The sequence below is a fragment of the Heliangelus exortis genome, chromosome 5 (assembly GCF_036169615.1).
Source record: "Heliangelus exortis chromosome 5, bHelExo1.hap1, whole genome shotgun sequence".
Classification (NCBI taxonomy): domain Eukaryota; kingdom Metazoa; phylum Chordata; class Aves; order Apodiformes; family Trochilidae; genus Heliangelus; species Heliangelus exortis.
This window is the reverse complement of record NC_092426.1, coordinates 29291694-29311547: the sequence shown is the minus strand read 5'-3', so window position 1 is coordinate 29311547 and position 19854 is coordinate 29291694. Positions and strand designations below refer to the sequence as shown.

Below are 19854 nucleotides of genomic sequence, written 5' to 3'. Positions count from 1 at the left end.
TAGCATTTTAAATGAATATGCATGCTAATAATGTCCTATTGAACATGTAGTGGAGAGTGTGAGATAGGTGTTAATATATTTCATTTGAAACTAATAGTTTTCAGTACATTTGAATGTTATTAGGATAGGCTGACTGTACTGAATACTGTTTCTTATAAACACTGTTTCTTATAAGTATCTACACAGGCAACACTTCTTTTGCTTGGGGAGTTGAACTTTTGTTGACCGTGTTGGCAAGTGACATAGAAGCATGTACTTGTACTTGGATTATCAGTAAATGTCACTGCCTTCTCTTTTGTTAGAGAAACCTGTTAAATGTGCTGGAGCTGCATAGTGTGATTACAGGTCATGTAGCACGAATTCTAAAGCTGGTTTGTGTGATAAATAAAAGTTGTAAGTTTAGGAATTTAGATTTCTATTAAAACAGGAAAACTAGGAAGATAGGGGCAGACTTCACTGAACTTAGGGTACCTGTATAGTGGTGCATGTAGCTTTCAAAATACTACAACAGCCTCTGTGATATCAGGACATTTTTATTTAATCAAAACTGAGGTGAAGAATTAATGAATCATTAATCTGACATAATTGGCTCTTAATGCAAGTGCTCTAAGTTGAATAATATCCACTGAGTAATGAGAAGTCTTGTAAGAAAAATACTGCATGTGTTTATGAAGTTTTGCAGCTGTGAGATCTATGAGAATGTGTAGGTATAATGGAAAAATAGGTTTAGTGTTCAAAATTACATTAACGAATTGGAAAAATTGCATTTTAAAGGTAGGGTGTGATTCAACAAGAATGAATATGACAATACTAGACTTAAGGAAAAAGTCACTGCACAAATGCATGCTGGGGGAATAACTTGCTAGGCAGCAATTCCACAGAATGAAAAAGAGTGAAGTAATGATCTCTCAAAAGCAAATGTAACTCCACAAGAATATATTACTACTGAGGAAAAAAACACTCAACCAAAGCATACCAGAATTTATAAACTGGAATGTGTCATGGAGAATAAGTAACTTACTAAACTGACCATTTACCTTGTTAAGTAGATAACTGAAGTAACTGTTTAGGATTTTGCACACAGTTCTAGGCACTGTACTTAGTGTTGTAAAAAAAAATAAATTTGGAGGTTAGTCCAGGACAAAATTGAGAGATTAATGACACACTACTTTCAAGAAAAGACTGAAAATCTTGCTTTTGTGACCTAAATAAGATTACTGGGAGAAGAATGATCTTGACATTAATAAGTTTGTCGTGTTGTGATGAAAAAAGGGGTTAATTTCTTCTTCTCATATCTGAAATCCTGGCAGATTTTAGTGTGTTAGCACAGTGGAAAAGAAGACAATGTTCTATGGTTCTGTAGTCTTTAAGTCACAGACATGTTTTCAAATGAACACATTTTGCTCTTCATGTTCTATAAAAGAAATTTTTGTGTATCCTAATGTACATATATATAGAGGAATGGAAAAGGAAAGTGGCATTCAGTCAAATCTCACTGAATTTTGGAACCAGGTCTGCGCAAACACGACGTCTGCTTTCTGATTACCGTGCGTCCCACCCAACCTTACGGCACCAAGTTTGACCGACGCCGACCTTTTGTTGAGCAAACTGGCCTGGTGTATGTCAGAGGCTGTGAAATCCAGGGCATGTTGGATGAGAAAGGACGTGTTATTGAAGAAGGTATGATGTACCAAAACTTTTTTTTGATTTGTTGTCCTTTTTTACTGTGTGCGTGTTAATAGCCTAATCTTTAACTTCTGTTTTAAGTGTTGCTTAATGAATTAATTACCTACTCGAAAAAAACCCAAACAATTCCACAAGCAGTCCTATGACAGGTTAACTAGTTTCTTCTGCAAAAATCTAATGCAGTGAGATTAGTTAAATAAATCCATGATGTTTTTGTTTTAGGAATAAAATATTTTGTTTTCAAAATCTCTATTAGAAATGGGATGGAAACATGAAATAAGAATATTTGTAATGCCATGCAGAAATCAGTTTTGTTATGAGAGACTACTGAGAAGATATTATGGATCACCTGTTTGAATGAGAAGCTGCTTTTAGCACTACTAATTCTGATCTTAACTGTTTCATTATGGGCAGGACCTGAACCCAAACCAAGACTTAAAGGGGATTGCAGAACGTACAGAGTATTTCTGGACCCAAACCAGTATCAACAAGACATGACCAATACAATCCAAAATGGAGCAGAAGATGTTTATGAGACATTTAATATAATAATGAGAAGAAAACCAAAAGAAAACAATTTCAAGGTAAGGTACTGCTCATTGACTTTTAGGATAAGATTTTGTGTGAATATGCCAGCTATAATAAGATATGTTCATTTTAGCTGCACGTAGTAAGGCTTTTTAGGTGGCATTGGATCACTTCAGGGAAGTTAAAATCACTCAGGTTGTGATAACTTTCCCCTGTAGTTACATATGGAAGTAACTGAAAATCAGAACACTCCTACTTCACTTGAGTGTATAATAAATTACATTTGCAGTTTTTTAACATGTAGCCTACAGGTTAGTTGTACTTAGCCTTTTGGATCAAGTGAGCATTTGGATCATTTTTTATCTGATGTAATAGTGGACTGCAGGAAAAGGAGGAGTAACTAGTGAGAAGGTGAAAATCAGAGAAACTTGTTAACTTTTGGGAGCATCACTGGTTCAATTTCTTTGTAGGCTTTGGAGGATACCAGATGACACACTTTCAGTACTGATATATAACAGATTGTATGCTAACTAAAGCTTTGTAGACTTTATGGTGCTATTTTTTCTTCCCTAACAGTTATCTCACAGTTGCAGTGCATGGTTTTTTGGTATTTTACTTCCTTGGATATTCATTCTCAAGAGAGCTTTCAGGGAATTTTGTCAGAGTTGAAAATAAACCTATTGCTAATGCATTACAATACTGTGTGTTGCCTACAAGTAAGATAAAAGGCACACAACTTCAATTCAGTTTTGCATGTGAAATCCTCAAGTGTGGATTTTTCAGGAAGCTTGTCAGTGACTTAGCTTTCCTTACCCTCTGTTGAAGCAAGAAGAGGAAAGCTTTTCAACAAAGTTGAAATGTATATTTGAGTTTCAGAATTGTGAATTGATATAAATTTAATTTTGACCTAGTAACCTTTTTCAGGCAGGTGGCATGATCGCAGATTTTGAGTAATTTAGATTGCAAGTCAACTCCAGATCTAGGTGATTCTTCTCCTCTACACAGCTCTCCTGAGATACCACCTGGAGTTGTGCATCCAGCTCTGGAGGAAACAGAACATGAAAGACATGGACCTATTGAAGCAGGTCCAGAGGGTGGCCACAGAAATAGTCAGAAGGCCAGAGCACCTCTCCTGTGAGGAAAGGCTGATAAAGTTTGGGTTGTTCAGGTTAAAGACAAAGCCCTGGGGTGACCTTATTCCCATACTTAAACAGGGCTTAGAAGGAATATGGGGATGAACTTTTTGGCAGGGCCTGATGCAATCAAACAAGAGGTAATGGTTTTAAAATAAATGAAGGTAGATTCAGACTAGGTATTTTTATGGTGAGGGTGTTGAAATACTGCTGCAGGTTGCCCAGGGTGGTGGTAGATGCAGGTCAGGTTGAATGGGACTCTGAGCAACCTGATCTTGTTGGAATTGTTTGTGCTTATGGACAAAAGGTTGGATTAAATGACCTTTAAAGGTCTCTTCCAACCTAAACCATTTTAGAGCAGAGCAAAAGGAGCACCTCCCCTGGACTGCTGACAACTTCCTAATGCAGCACAAGATACTGTTGGCCTGTTCTGCTGTAAGCATGCATGATTTTGTATACATGAAAATATTTCTTGCATGCATTCTCAGTTTCTTTGCTGTTAGATCATTTGGACCTTTGAATCTTTAATGTTCCTTGGGTTTTCCATTATGCAAATGCAACATGAACAAAAAACTGCCTTTCTTTTAGTGTCTTCAAATCGTGTTGCATAATGGTTATTCATTTTAAGGGATTCTGCAGCAAGTTCTCTGCAGATGGATAAAGAGGGAGGCAGGAAGTCTGTTTCTTTTCTGTATTTGGAAAGATGCCTTTGGTGTGAAACATTAGGTTGTGGTGTGCAAACAGCAGTCTGGTGGCACCCAGCTGTGTGGATGGGAAGTAGAATCATACAGAGTCCTATAAAATTTACCAAACCCAGAACTGATTGTTAGTGTTGTGTGCCTGTGGTAGGTTTGTTTTACATTATAAGCACAAGTGCTCTCCAGCCAAAGCTTGCTGGTCTGCCAACACCACAAACAATATTTTTACTCACATGTGTGCCCTTTTGTGTGTGTAGAAGGAATATGCTTCAGTGAATACTTGTTTTTTTTAATTGCTGTTAGATTTAAGTGTAGCTTTCAGATTTGGACTGTTTGCTTGCAGCTTATTCACAGGCATATCACAGTGCAAACCATTCTCTGCTATTTTTACCTAAGTCTCATACATTCATTTGTCAAGGCAAACTAAGATATTTGCAGATTTATCACATTGCTACCTTGTTTGGATACAAGAATTCCATGTCCTCCTTAAGCTTTTCTAACTTAAACTGATAGGAGAAAACAAGGTATCAGTTTTATTAGTGTTGATAATGTATTGAGCAGATAGAAGGCAGCTTGAAATTTTAAGCTGATATAGTGGGAAGGATGACAGAGAACACTTGTGCAGTCTTAGTAAATTAAGCAGATGTGACAGCAGTGGAGGTGCAAATACAATGTGTTTGCTGAAGGTGGCACCACTATGTCATTGCAGTCAGCAGTGTTTCAAGAGCTAATCTTACTATTTTTATATGTGGAGAAGTTACTCTTCAAAAGCTGGAGTGAAGTTTTTATGATGCAAAACCAGTACATTTGCTGTTCAGGACATATTAAACTTTCCTCTGAGAAACTGTTCATCTGAACTTAGAAATGCTGCCTAAAGAAGCCATGTTTTCTGACTTGTGTTTTTCTTAGCATAATTGTGTTATGCTATGCTTCCTATGCATTTAAGATAGAAACACTTGTTTTATATTGGCAACAAAAATATAAATACTCTTAGTATGGGGCTTATCCATCATTATGTCTTGGGCCTCTGAAGTAATTGCAGGACCTTCAGGCTTCAGAATTTGAGTGCAGTAACCCACACAGCAAAAACTTTGTCATGTATTTAAGTAGAATTTCCTCTGTTTGTGTCTATTGCCTCTTATCCCTTCATGGGGCACAACTGTGAGAAGCTTCCTCCTAGTATTACTATTTTTATGCAAACTGATAAAGTTCCCCATCACCCCTTCAGTCTTCTTCTTGGGGCTAAACAATCCCAGCTGTCTCAGCCTCTCAGAAGACAGATTCTCAAATCCCTTTGTCATATTGCTGGCCCTTTGGACTAGCACCACTGTGTAGGCAGCAGGTGCCAAGACTTGCCGGGCGATGGGCCCGGACGGTGCTCGCCCCACCTGTGCCCAGTTGGGGCTGGCCCAGGTGCGCATGCCCGGGTTCGGCAGGGTGTGGTTCCAGCAGGTCCCAGAGCCAGGCGGATCGAAGTTAGTTCACTGATAATAACCCGAACCAACACTAGCTCGATTGACTCTGTTCGCGAACCGAGCTTACGCTCACGGCGAGATTCGCCTCACGCAACATCTGGTGGAGAATGCGGGCAACAATTTTGGTCTAAACCGTCTCCCCGAGCGTTTCGTCCGAAAGTGACCCTTCTCCACAGACCGTTCGATACCCCGAAAGATTCGGGTAAGAGAAACTTTTTCTTCTCTTTCTTCGACATCGACATCAGTAAAACCGATGATGGGATCCTTTGCAAGCAAACCTACCGGCACCGCCATTGCCGAGCACATTGTAGCCCAGGCAGAAAGGCAGGAACCCCTCCGCTACCCGGGTCCTGAGACCGCCTGGGACCTCTGGGGGGAGGTGTATAATCTGCTGGCAAGTCTCCACTATAAGGAGACCAACGGCGACATTATTGGTGCGGACAACACCTGGCGGGTCGTTTGCAATCTATTAGCTGTTATGAAAGCCGAAATAGAAGTGGCAATTGCCACCGCCGCGGCTCCATTACGAAAGACCGAGGCATTTCCCCCGAAGGAAATGCCTGCTGCGACCCCCTCGGCACCACCCTTCGAGGGGGAGGAGCCCGAGAGAGCGCCAGCCGCGACCCCCTCGGCACCACCCTCTGAGGGGGAGGAGCCCGAGAGAGCGCCAGCTGTGACCCTCTCGGCGTCACCCCTGGAGGAAAGAAAACACGAGCAAGTATGTCTGGGGCTGACCAGTGGCAAGCCTGCCATAAAGGGCATGTCCGGGAAGCCCCACCAAACTGTGACCGAACTCCTATCGGATATCGGCCCGGAAGTCGAAACACCGGAAAATGATGGGGCGGAAACCGCGGCTTGCAGCACCTCGGGCTGCCGCGGAGAGTTACCCCCGCCGCCGCCCCCGGCCCCATGGAAGGCTGCAGAGAAAAAAGCAGCCCCTCAACCAGCAGCAGTATCTGCGCTGGAAGACAAGATATCGGCCCTGCAAGACCAGGTCACTCGGGCCGTGCAACTAATAGAGAAGCGGGACGTCGAACATCGCCCAGCTTTTCAGCAGTACAGGAACCCACCCACCCTGATGGACGACGAGGATGATGTCCCAGCCCCGCCGCGGACCACCGGCTCTGAACAACGAGGCACCACGCAACTAAGATCTTCGCGTATTTGTCATCTTTTCCCCCATAAAAACTTAAAGAAAAAAAAAAAAAGGAAAAAAAAAAGGGGGGGGAAATGTAGGCAGCAGGTACCAAGACTTGCCGGGTGATGGGCCCGGATGGTGCTCGCCCCGCCTGTGCCCAGTTGGGGCTGGCCCAGGTGCGCATGCCCGGGTTCAGCAGGGTGTGGTTCCAGCAGGTCCCAGAGCCAGGCGGATCGAAGTTAGTTCACTGATAATAACCCGAACCAACACTAGCTCGATTGACTCTGTTCGCGAACCGAGCTCACGCTCACGGCGAGATTCGCCTCACGCAACACCACTGTGTCTGTGTCTCTTGTCCTGTGAGGCTCTGCACTGGGCACAGCACTCCAGGTATGCTCTCACCCATGCTGAGCAGAGGGGAAGAATTAGAATCTCTGTAGAAGTTGAAGCAGGAATGATGACCACATTACAATGGCACAGTGACCAGTGACATGTTCTTGGAATGATACAACACAAGCAGGAAAAAAAGGGCAGAGAATCCTACTTTTCGGAGCTAGATACATGTATTTAGACTATCAGAATAAAATTCTTTGCTTTAGTTTTGGCTGACTTTTCTATACAAGATTGGCATTTAAAAGGCCTGTATTATGTCCTGATGTGGACTGTTGATGCACTGTTTCCCATCCATTTGTATCCATGCTTGATAGCATAGTGAGTTGGAGGCTCAATGCAGATTTCATGTCTTCTGTTTCTTCTGCTGAAGAGCATATGTGTGATGTCCTAAGACCAAGTTTTAAGTAAGGTCGTTGAAAATTTGCCACAGAAGTAGCTCTTTAACAGGAAGACTAAAATTCACCTACATCTTAGTTAAAATGCCTACCTTCAGGTTCTGGAGCATTGCTGTTTTCAAGGAAAATACTGACATAACTACAGATGAGTACAGAAATTAATTTGGGGATAAAGAGCAAGCTTCTGGAAGGAATCCCTAGCTGGCTGCAGGTATGAAATTTCTAGAGTTGAAGAAGAAATCTTAAGCTGATTGAGGGTGTTCTTAAATTTTTTAGATTCCTAGTAAGAACTGGATTTAGGTTTTAGGATGGCTGAGGCATTCATTTGCCATACAGTTGTGCATTGCACTAAAAAGGATTTTTGTGCTGGTCAAAGTACAGAGTAATTGTTTAAAATGCCCTGTCTGTAGTCCTCAAAAAGCCTGATGCAGTGCTTACGATTTGCCACATCTAGAAATTGTTAGCTCAGTCAATATCTACAAAGCTGATGTTTTTTAGAGTGTGTGTGGAAAGTGTTGGGGACTCTGGAATTGCCATTTGTCTTCTGGATGGGTGAACTTAGGAGAGGAAAGAAAGGACTGAGAAGCAAGAAAAGTGCAAGACTGCATAGAAACCTGATGTGCACCATGCTATAACCAGAGAGGATTTTTAATGCATATTTGGTATAAACAGTGTGACCTTATGGAAGTCCTGGAGAACATTAAGCAAAAACTTGTGTAGCTATTGATAAAATGTGAATTGTTTGTTCATTGTAAAAGCAGGATAAGTTAGGGCCATGGCAGACAATTTTGCTCAGAGATTGTTTTGAACTATGCCTTCCTTTTCTTCTCTGAGTGTTTTGGAATGAAAACATGATTGTATCTTCTTTACTAGCTCTTTACTAATAGGATGGTTACAAGAATTACATGGCTTGACACTGGTATTTTGTCCCATAGATATATATATATATATATGCTGCATTTATATTTACTCAATCTAACCAAACGCTTGTCAACTAAAGACTGTTACAAACTGGCATCTTAGAATAGCCCTGATTATTCTTTAGTATGTTGTGTTTTCTTGGTAAAAATGAAATCTCTAAAATAATTTTTTCATTTTTTTCTAATCTGCAGGCAGTTCTGGAGACTATTAGGAACTTGATGAACACAGATTGTGTGGTTCCTGACTGGCTGCATGACATCATTCTCGGATATGGAGACCCAAGTAGTGCACACTATTCAAAAATGCCAAATCAGATTGCAACTCTGGATTTTAATGACACTTTCCTGTCCATTGATCACTTAAAAGCCAGCTTTCCTGGGTACAATATTAAAGTGACTGTTGACAATCCAGATCTGCAAATCCCCCCCTTCAGGTGATCTCAAAATTTCAATTTCTCCTGGTCTGGTGTTCTTGCTGAATTGCTTTGCCAGGTGGAGTTGAGTTCAGTGGTTGGAGGGAGGTGCTCTTCTTTTTAAGGAAAGGTGTTAATATTAAGATACAGATAGTACCATGACAGAGATAACTGTGCTACAGTTAGGGTCAGGACCAGCTTCTGCTCTGTTGTACAAAAAGATATCAGAGCACTGCTTGTAGATCACCCTATGGAATATGTAGGAAAAGCAACAGCATGCAGTAGATAGAATCAAGATGTGCACTATTCAGTTCTGCATTTTGGTATCTGGTCTTCTCAGCTTAAAATTTTTAAATTACATTGTTTGCTTATGTGTCTCATTAAAGCAAGCCAACAACAGCAATTTCTACATCAAACCTAAAACGTGAGCTTTTGGAAACACCATTGAGTTAAAATAAAGAATTAAGTCTGCACTTCCATATTGCTGATTTTATTTTAGAAATGGTTTTTGAAATAGGATGCTTACCTGTGTGACTGCTAAGTCAGACTTACATGTTTTGTTTCACTGGTGCTCTTCAGCCTTTTTTCACTTGACAGTTCTGTACCTCCTGGTAGACCTCCTTGGAATATGTCAAATGATTTTCACAGTGCTGGAGCATAGTTACTTCAGCTGGGCTGAAGGAACTGTGTCTTTTTGAAGGAGTAGGTTAGACTAGAAAGGAAGAAACCTTTCTAGTTTTTCTTTCCACCACTTAGCTCTTATCATGGCTAAATTGCATCTTGAAAAGCAGGGATGTAATTTTAGTGATTTTTTTTTTTTTTTTTTTTTTTTTGAAACCCTGCTTTTAGAATATTTTAAGAGAAGGCACTAGCACAATATAATGAAAAAAGTCTGAAGGTTTCAAGACAAGATACCACACACAGCTTACTTCAATGAACTGATGTTCATTTTCACTTCATAGATTAAAACATAGGTTCCTCTTCACTAAGAGCTATTGCTTTCCTGCTGCTTAATTTGTCCTGTAAAGGCATTGAAGAGATTATAGCTGTTAAAAATGTCTGCATGGTTGTCTCAAGATAATTGGGTAGCCATTGGAATTCCTTCACTGTGATTTGTTTCTGAATTAGAGAAACTTTCTAATATATGATACAGATAGCTATAAAAAAGTTGAATTTGGAGGATAAAAGATAGCATCTGTTGGAGCAGTAGTGAATGTGTAATAAGGTAGAAAGGTAATAAATGTGCAGGAGTTCTAGAAAAAAAAAAAAAGTAATTACTGCTGAGCAGATAGTAGCAGTGTCTTTCTATAATTCAGTTCTGTCCCTTCCATTTTCATTTATGAGTTCTTTGCTTTCATTGTTTTTCCAGCTGTCTCTCAGCACTACTGGCTATTCATCTTATGTAAAGGGCACTTTTTAAATACTTTTTATAAAATATGCTTTCTTAAAATCGGCTTCATAAGTTTAGTTGTCAATCCTTTTCCTGACCTTCCCTAATACTTTGCCATCTGTAGCTCTTGTTTTCCTATTATGTGAAAGCCTGCTACAAACTTCATGTCAGCTTCTAAGACAGTCTGGTATCCCAGAGAACATGTTGAAGTGTTGTCTTAAATTATGTCTTACAGGATAACTTTCCCAGTAAAGGGAGGTAAAGCAAAGAAAAGGAAAGTAGAAGATGGAAGTGAGGAAAAACCTGAAGAAGCTAAAACACTGATTGTAGAGCCTCATGTCATTCCAAACAGGGGTCCATATCCTTATAATCAACCAAAACGGTAATAAATGGATGAGAACTTATTTACAAATGGTAACACATGCAGAGCTGTTCATTTTCAGAAATACTTGAAAATAATACTGTTTATTATAAAGCAAATGCCATTTTGATTTCGTTGCTAAAAGAAGATTTGAGTATATGACTGTTTTATTTATATTGAAATGAATCTGTTAGATCCTCTCTATTTAAAAAATTCCCTTGAAGAACAATGAGAAATACTGTCTCCTACTATTGTGTCAGGATGTGTGTTTGAATATTAAGAGAATGATACCTAAGTATTTTTACAGCATTCTCAGCAAGTAGCAACTAGAGAGGCTCAGTCTTACAGATGGGTTGATTTTGTTGTCATATGAGGAGCATGATTTACTTTCTTGCATAGAAATTATCATACTGTGGTGTTTTCAAGCACATAGTTTTAACTGTGAAATTGTTTTAACAAGTATGATTTATCAGAACTATTGCCAAAATTTTTCAGTTCTCTGATCCTGTTTTGCATTCTTACAGCAACACTATTCAATTTACCCATACTCAGATTGAAGCTATACGTGCAGGAATGCAGCCTGGGCTGACCATGGTAAGAATATTTTAAAGGATTTTATACTCCTACTTATTTGATTCTGGCTTTACATGCTTCCAGTGAAATACCAGGAATGCCCCTTTCTTTAGCCTCGCTGAGGTCACTTGTATTAATAGATTAAAATAAGAAAAATCAACAGACAAAGCATCAATGTTTTCCCAAACACATTTGATCTATGTATAACTGTATTCTGTGTTTCAGTGGCTGAAGACTTTCCACAGCTGAATCTATTTTTCCAGTGGTTGAGTTGCTAGTTTTAGGCTTTTGCCATGATTGTAATTTTTGGCTGTTTTAAATTACTTGCATAATTTATAGTTTGACCAACTCCATTAAAGGAAATGAAAGCTCTTGAATTGTCTTCAGTGACCTTTTCTTTCTGCTGTCTTGAGAAATGTAATATGCAATCCTTTATATCCTGCTGACTTCTTGAATAGGAAGTTACAAATCAAAGTGGTAGATTTATTATGAAAATAGTTTTTGATCAGTGAGTTTCTGCACAGATCTTTAAGGTACAATTACACTTTGACTACAAGTACGTGTCTTTGAGTTGAAGTACACTGTGTCCTAATAGTGACTCCATGGAATATGACTGGCTTTTCTCTGATACTCTTGATTACTTCTTGGTCTCTGTACACAATAATGCTAATTTTTAGGTTTTTGTATTGATATTCATTAGTATAATACTCTGCCTCTTCCTCTTTATGTTTACCACTCCCTATATGCTTTATAGCTAGCACACAAAAGATACATGGCAGAGGAAAAAATGAACTTCAGTGGAGCTGTGTGCTTTTTGTGCCTGTCTGACTAGGTGGGCTGAAATTACACAGGATCACAGAATTAGTAGTGTCATAAATGTCTATCAAATTAACTGAGTTCTTGCCACTGTTTTTGAGTATTGTAGAGCACAGCAGAAATTTCTGGTTGCTGATTTAGGAATTAAAGGTCTCTTTCTTGAATGCTTTGAAAATAGCACAGTGATAAATGCTTTAAATCTGTTATTAAACAGTGTTGGAAGGGCTTTTTGGAATTACTTGAACTGCTAGGTTTTACATAATTAGAACATTTGTGTAATACCTATTGGAGTACTTATTTCTATCAATAGTATTGTCAGTAGGGAAGAAGAGTGAGTAATTAAAAATCTTTGCTGTTATTTTATAGTATATAATTAACATGCAAAATACTAGACAGGGGTTCTGTAAGTCACCTACGTTTTGTTTCTGTCTTATTTTTTTAAATTATCTTTGCGTACTGTGTCTTGGTATAGATTAATATTTGTCGAGCTATTAATGACCTTCTGATGCAAGTGTATAAGGCATTATAAACTATCATCTACCTCACTTTTGGAGGGCTCTAAAGAAGCTAAGTAACTTCCTGTGCCTGATATTCCATCAGCTTTCATAAATATTTGGGAAGATAGTTGTTACATAATTTCAGTTTTTCTGCTAAAATCATATTTGTTGATTTTTAAGAGGTTAGAGAATGAGCGTCTGTTTGGTCAAAAGAACAATACAATGACAAAATTAGCTTTTTGGTTTTGATGTTATATTTCCAATTTTTAAATTTTTTAAACTATATCAAATAATTTTTCACAGTTAGAGAAGGCAGACTTGAGAAAACAGTTACGCAAATATTACATGTTTTGTTTTGTGTCATTTTGTGGTGTATTTCTGCCATCTTTGAGAAGCACAATCATATTTGCTTTTGAATCCAGTTATCAATGAAATTCTTGACGTAAAGCAAGTGTAATTTCATATGAATTTATAAATTTATTTGTAGATAAAAATATATAAAAGCTACTATTCTGTGCTACTTAATGGTGAACAGTTTCCTTTGAGATGCTTTATAACGTCAGTTTTTGGATGTTGGTATCATCGAGCCTATGAAAACATTAACTGTCAGCATTACTTCTATAACATCAGTAGTAAATTTTGAGTAAATAAAAATAATAGACTCTTTTTGTTCCTTGTTCTTTATATCTTCCTCACCTTATTCTTTCTCAGTTGTGTTTTGATGCCTTTTTTTCATAATTTCCTCTGTTTAGTCTGTCCTGAGGCTTAACAGCCTTTGTTCTGAGAGTTGCTTTCATGGGTTGCTAAATGGAGTAGTTTCATATGCTGGATTACTACCCTTATCATAAATCAGGCAGATTCCTGCCTGAATTAATCTTGCATGGTGTTTTGTGTTTGTTCTTGAAGTTCACAAAAGCCAGCAAATAATTTACCATATTCCTCTTAGACAGAAATCCACCTTAGCATTGGTTTGAGTATTTCATGGTATATGTATGTGTTGTAGAAGTTCACAAGCAAGCAATTGTACACTAAACAGTAGATTTTTTGTTGTTAATGTGTAAAGTTGGTGTCTTGTGATCTTGTTCTGCTTTTTCCCAACAGGTTATATTGCTGGCTTATGCAATATTCTGAGAGATTGTGTGTTGATTTTATTTGGTTTTAATTTCTTTTCTTGTTTTGGTTTTAGGTAGTGGGTCCACCTGGTACTGGAAAAACTGATGTAGCAGTCCAGATAATATCCAATCTTTATCATAATTTCCCAGAACAACGAACTCTGATAGTTACCCACTCAAATCAGGTAAATTGTCAGTCCTGTGTGACTTTTTGCTGTAACTGAAGTAAAGAAGCACAGCAAGCATTGAGATCAGTAGCTTTGAGTTGTCTCTTGAGAACCTGAGTTGGCTTGTGTGCAGTTCTGCCAGTTTCATAATGTGTAATTAAATTTTTGAATTTCAGATTTAGTAGTTCTGAGCAATTTATCAGAATTTTTCAATATATTTAACTGGTTGGGTAGATACTAGGAAGTATTTTGAATAGAAATGTCTGCATAGTTCTTACTTTTGCACATTGACTGCATCCATGCCAGATTTTTGCTAACTAACTTTCTCAGGCACTGGTTGCTCTGTGCTTCATGCTTCTAACGGAGGGCATGAAAAGTACCATGATCTCTTCAGCTGAATGCCTGCTTCCCATTCATAAGAGGTAGAGCCTAGCTACTAATTCTCAAATATATATAAAATAATAGTAATATTAAGTGATAGAAGCTAAGTTAAGAGACTCTTTCTCTATCTCCATCTGGTTTGGAAGGATTTATTTGGGAACCAGGGTAATCTATTTCCTGGTCCCCCTAATTGGCCTCATCTCAGTTAGGAGTTATTTTAACTGAACATGTGACTTTGAAAACATTTCATCTTTGTCCAGCAAAGCAAGATTATACACTTGTTTTTAATCATAGAATGTTGGATGTGACTTCTTTTTGGTGAGGACTTAGAAGCTGGAATAATACAGTCCAGTCTGCAACAGGTTGCAGAAAAGTAATGGGAAAAGGAGAGAGAGAGGTTTGAGAGCTTGTCTGTTTAGAAGAATAGGGAGGAAATAATTTGAGGCATGTTGGAAACTCTTCTTACCAGACAAGACTTATATGAGAGCACGAACTTGAAATTGTACTTCAGAAAATTAAATATCTTAGCAGAATTCCATCCTTATGTCTTGGTGCATAACATGCAACATCTCTGCATGACTTCCAGCTGACTTGAAGTATAAGTGGAGCTTGCTTGTGTTTATTCTTAATTTAGAACTTGAAGATCCAGTGCTCACAAACTTACTCCTTTGAAATACACAGACCTGGGTAGTTGATATGAAACCTTTAGGATGAAACGTTTAGGGCAGGACAGGTAGTACACTTTGAAGTTGAGTTTATGAAAAAATGTGTATTCTTATGGAATAGAATCACAGAACCTGCCTGTCAGCACCAGATCAGTCTTCCAAGGTACAGTGAAAGTTAATGGCTTAAACTCATGTAACAAAATCAATGTTTGCAAACTGTGCTTTTGAGGCAGCTTTGGAAACTGATAGCTTTATCAGGTAAGTTAGCTAGGTGATTGAATCAAATAGTAAAATTGTTTCTAAATTATAAAATCACATTTAATTGTTGTGTAAAATAAACAAATACATCATTTTCAGTAGGCTCATTTCCAAGTTGTCAAGATTAAGAACTCCAGCTTCTTCAGTATTAACTTCATGTGTTCTCTGGATTCCATGTATACCAAAATAGGCATAATTCCCTAGGTGACTTACCAGTAAGTCTTCAGTTTTTCCCTGCAAGACCATCTGAATGTGTAAAAACTACTTTTTCTTCTCAATCTTTAGGCCTTGAACCAGCTCTTTGAAAAAATCATGGCTCTAGACATCGATGAGCGCCACCTCCTGCGTCTGGGTCATGGAGAAGAGGAGTTAGAGACAGAGAAAGATTTCAGCAGGTGAGAAAGGAGGTGCTAATGATAAACTCGTGCATAAACACAGAAATAAGATGAATGTGTTGAACCCATTCTGCCTCCCCTGTAAATGGGCAAGGAGCTATGCTTGACAAATTTTACCTTTCTCATATTCTTGAATGCCAATAATGCAGAGTACATTTGTTTTCAATACAGAATTAAGTAATTTTAATTCTTATTCACCAAAGAAATTGTGTTCTCTTGGGAGTCCAAGGGCAGAATTGGGCAGTTTTTTGTTCACAAACTCAGCTTCTTGAATAATTCTTGGCTCATAGACATTTTATAGAATTGATTTGTTTTTTGAGATACAGTTAAATAGTAAAGGTAGGTTTTTGCGGTTAGAAAGTTTTTGTGCAAGCATGATATCATTTCTGATAACATGATGAATATTGCATACATAAATAGAAACATGTTATTAAACTTAATTCTTCCGAATATTGCTTAATTACAAAATTGCTTTTTTTTTTGTTTGTTTTTTTGTTTTGTTTTTTTTTTTTAAGTTTTTATGGGGGAAAAGATGACAGATACGCGAAGATCTTAGTTGTGTGGTGCCTCGTTGTTCAGAGCCGGTGGTACTGGTCTGGTCGGTTGCTCAAGCCACTGGAACTGGCTGATAGCTTGTAATCGCTGATGTTTTGGGCCATCATGACGCACCTCGCCGGGATAACCAAGTAGGGCGAGCTGTAGAGGCTTGGAGTGTTGTAGCATCCAGTCAAAATCGGTGGTTTTGATTGGGATGTTGATCCACTCCGGTTCTTGGCTGTCTACTTCCAGGCAGCGCTGGCGTGCCTTCTGTATGAGGAATGCTATTACCTCGGTTTTTTGCCATATGCCCTTCTGAGGTGTATGGGGAGGGAATAGCCATTCTAAAATAGCTATAGACTCTGATCTTGTAGAGTCTCGGTTATAAGTCAGATTGTTTGCGTTCCCCAGGTATTCTTTTGTTCGTGAAGTCCTGCATACCCACACTCCGATGGGGTGGGTGGCGTCTCGCCAATCCGCATAGCCGGTTGTCAGCCTGCTTCAAGGCATTGGAGTGGTCCTCGGTCCAGTCCACAAGTGCCCCTGGATGTGTACCCTGTAATAAGGACAAAAAGGGGTGGATGTCTGCGTTGGTGAGACCTATAATGGGTCTAACCCATTGTAATTCACCCACTAGTTTTTGGGCGTCATTCAGTGTTTTAACTGAATGGACTACTTCTAATTTTTGAGGTCTCACCGTAGCATCAGTTACCTTCCACCCTAGGTAGCTCCAGGGTGACTTCATTTGAATTTTTTCCGGAGCTACGATTAGTCCTTTGGTCTTGAGGTGGTTGGTCAAGACCTGGCCGATGTTTTCGGGGAACGGGGCTTGCTGGCAAAATAAGATACCGTCCATATAATGATAAATTATCGTATCCGGCATTGCTTTTCTAATTGGCGCGAGCGCCCGTGCCACATACGATTGGCATATGGTCGGGGAATTTCTCATTCCCTGTGGCAGTACCACCCACTCATATCGCTTCGCTGGTTCACTTTTGTTAACTGATGGGACCGTGAACGCGAAGCGAGCAGTATCTTCACGATTTAAGGGGATATTGAAAAAACAGTCCTTTAAATCCATGACCAGAAGATGCCAGTCTCTAGGTAGCATGGTAAGCAGGGGCAGCCCAGGTTGGAGGGCGCCCATTGGCCACATCTGGTCATTAATTTTTCTCAGATCTTGTATCAATCTCCACTTGCCCGACTTTTTTGGAACCACGAAGATGGGTGTGTTCCACGGGCTCACAGATGGCTGGACGTGTCCAGCGTCTAGCTGTTCTTTTATCAGGCGATTTGCTATGTCTAGCCGCTCCTTGGAAAGGGGCCACTGCTCTACCCAGACAGGGGTGTCCGTCTTCCAGCGGAGTCTGGGGGTCAGCGGCATGTCAGCAGTGACCCTTATTGAAAATTTTGGGAGGGTTGGGTGGGTTCAGGGATAGTGAGGATGGCCCCCATCTGGCTCATCATGTCCCGACCAAACAACCCCCCGAGCTGACCGGGCAAGGGTAACACATATGGTCTCACAGTTACCACTTGCCCTTCTGGAAATTTAATTTGTACTGGTTGGTGCGCTTGCAGGGGGGTGGAACCGCCACCTATCCCCTGAATGGCGTCAGAAACTGCAATAAGCTTCCATTTTCGAGGCCAGATACTCTTACTGATGATTGTGACGTCGGCTCCTGTATCTAGCATTACAGGGAGGGTTTTTACCTCTTTGCCGATCGCCATCTGTATGTTTATAATCGGCCTTGTTCTCATCTGTTGCGCCAGGGTTACCAAAGTGTCTCCAGATGAGCCAAAGGCCCGATCGCCTCTCTCTGTTTTAACGTTCTTTCCTAGGTCTAATTTTGGGAGTGGGACTAGCTGTGCTAATCGGGTCCCTGCCTTAATTACTAGGGGGGGATTTAGTGTAAAACACATTATCTTTATTTCCCCCGTGGAGTCGGCGTCTATAACCCCTGGGAGCACTACTAGTCCCGCCAGTCCTGAGGAAGAACGTCCTACTAAAAGTGCACCAACGTTAGAATTTTCATGGATTACCGGTCCGTACGTGTTTGTTGGTATTGTGTGGACAGCCATGGTCAGCAGTGTGGTGTCTATCGCAGATTGTAAATCGATGCCAAGGCTTCCCCGGGTTGCTGGGGCGGGGAGCCGGCATACAGCGTTGGCCCGGCTACTTGTATCCCGGCGCGGGGGCCCCTCGCGCTGCCCCTGCCGTTTTTTTGGTACCAGCAGGCTGCGTCGTTGTGTGTCGCTTGCTGACAGCGATTACACCAGGCGACTGCAGAGCAGTTTCGCCAGGTGTGTCCCCTTGCGTGGCATCGCGAACAGACCGGGCTGGACTGCCTCTGTCTGTTCAGGCGATTTCGCCGGTTTTGACGGCCATGTCCTCCGTTATTGCCCAGTTTTTGTACTACCGCCGCGAGGAGCTGATGGGTTGGCTCCAATGCGGCGGCGAAAGCACCAGCCATTCCCTGGTGCTGCTGGTGCTGAGACGCCCTGGCGGCAACGTCCAGCATTTCTGATACTGGCGCCGTTTTCGGCAGTGTCGAGAAGAGGGCTTTTGATCTGGGATTTGCATTCTCGAATGCCAGTAGTTTAAACATAGATTCACGCTGCTCTATCGTCAGGTCTGATTGAGCCGTGACAGATTGCCACAGTCGATCGACAAAATTTTGGTAGGGTTCGTTCAACCCTTGCTTTACATTGGTAAATGATGGTACTGGGTGCGGTTCTGGTACTGCGTAAAATGCCTGACGTGCCAGTCTTGCCGCGGCGTGGTGGAGCTCGCACGGGTATTGTAGCTGAAGATCGATCTCTGCAAAACGCCCGGAGCCAGTGAGCATCTCCGCTGTGACGCCCGCTAGCGGATCTCCGGGTGCCCTAGCGCGGTTAACTTCCGCCGCGGCGAGGCGTTCCCACTCCCTTAACCAGATGATTTGTTGGGAGGGGGTTAGTAGGTACTGACTTAGACTGCGACAGTCATATGGGCTGTTTATATCGGAAGTGAACAGCCAGTCCAGGATGGCCCGGCTGCTCTCCGACCTCAGCCCCTGTTCTTTGATTATCTGCCTCGCCTGCTGCAGGGTTTTCCATGAGTGTTGTTCAAACACCGGCTGTCCATTAGCGCCCTGCAGCACGGGGCACGCCACAGTGGTGGGCTCCCACTTGCCCTCCAGAATGGCATCCCGGATGATGCCAGACCAGCGCCCTGGGCGACCGGTAGTAGCGCCCTGGGCGTTTTGAAGTTGCCGCGGCGGGGTCGGGACATCATCCTCGTTGTCCGTCAGGGTGGATGGGTTCCTGTACTGCTGAAAAGCTGGGCGATGTTCGACGTCCCGCTTCTCTATTAGTTGCACGGCCCGAGTGACCTGGTCTTGCAGGGCCGATATCTTGTCTTCCAGCGCAGATACTGCCGCTGGTTGAGGGGCTGCTTTTTTCTCTGCAGCCTTCCGTGGGGCCGGGGGCGGCGGCGGGGGTAACTCTCCGCGGCAGCCGGAGGTGCTGCAAGCCGCGGTTTCCGCCCCATCATTTTCCGGTGTTTCAACTTCCGGGCCGATATCCGATAGGAGTTCGGTCACAGTTTGGTGGGGCTTCCCGGACATGCCCTTTATGGCAGGCTTGCCACTGGTCAGCCCCAGACATACTTGCTTGTTTTTTCCTTCCTCCAGGGGTGGTGCCGAGGAGGTCACGGCTGGCGCTCTCTCGGGCTCCTCCCCCTCGAAGGGTGGTGCCGAGGGGGTTGCAGCAGGCATTTCCTTCGGGGGAAATGCCTCGGTCTTTCGTAATGGAGCCGCGGCGGTGGCAATTGCCACTTCTATTTCGGCTTTCATAACAGCTAATAGATTGCAAACGACCCGCCAGGTGTTGTCCGCATCAATAATGTCGCCGTTGGTCTCCTTATAGTGGAGACTTGCCAGCAG

At 41.4% G+C, this 19854-nt stretch overlaps 1 protein-coding gene across 1 annotated transcript in view; it reads left to right on the top strand.

Annotated features, from left to right (window-relative positions):
- The window catches only part of AQR (aquarius intron-binding spliceosomal factor), a 58635-nt gene that overhangs the window by 18481 nt on the left and 20300 nt on the right, over positions 1-19854 (top strand). Inside the window, exons 18-24 of the mRNA XM_071744295.1 lie at positions 1513-1680; positions 2101-2270; positions 8559-8800; positions 10405-10551; positions 11055-11124; positions 13603-13713; positions 15285-15394. Coding sequence (XP_071600396.1) covers positions 1513-1680; positions 2101-2270; positions 8559-8800; positions 10405-10551; positions 11055-11124; positions 13603-13713; positions 15285-15394 — 1018 coding nt within the window. The remainder of the gene's footprint in view (positions 1-1512; positions 1681-2100; positions 2271-8558; positions 8801-10404; positions 10552-11054; positions 11125-13602; positions 13714-15284; positions 15395-19854) is intronic.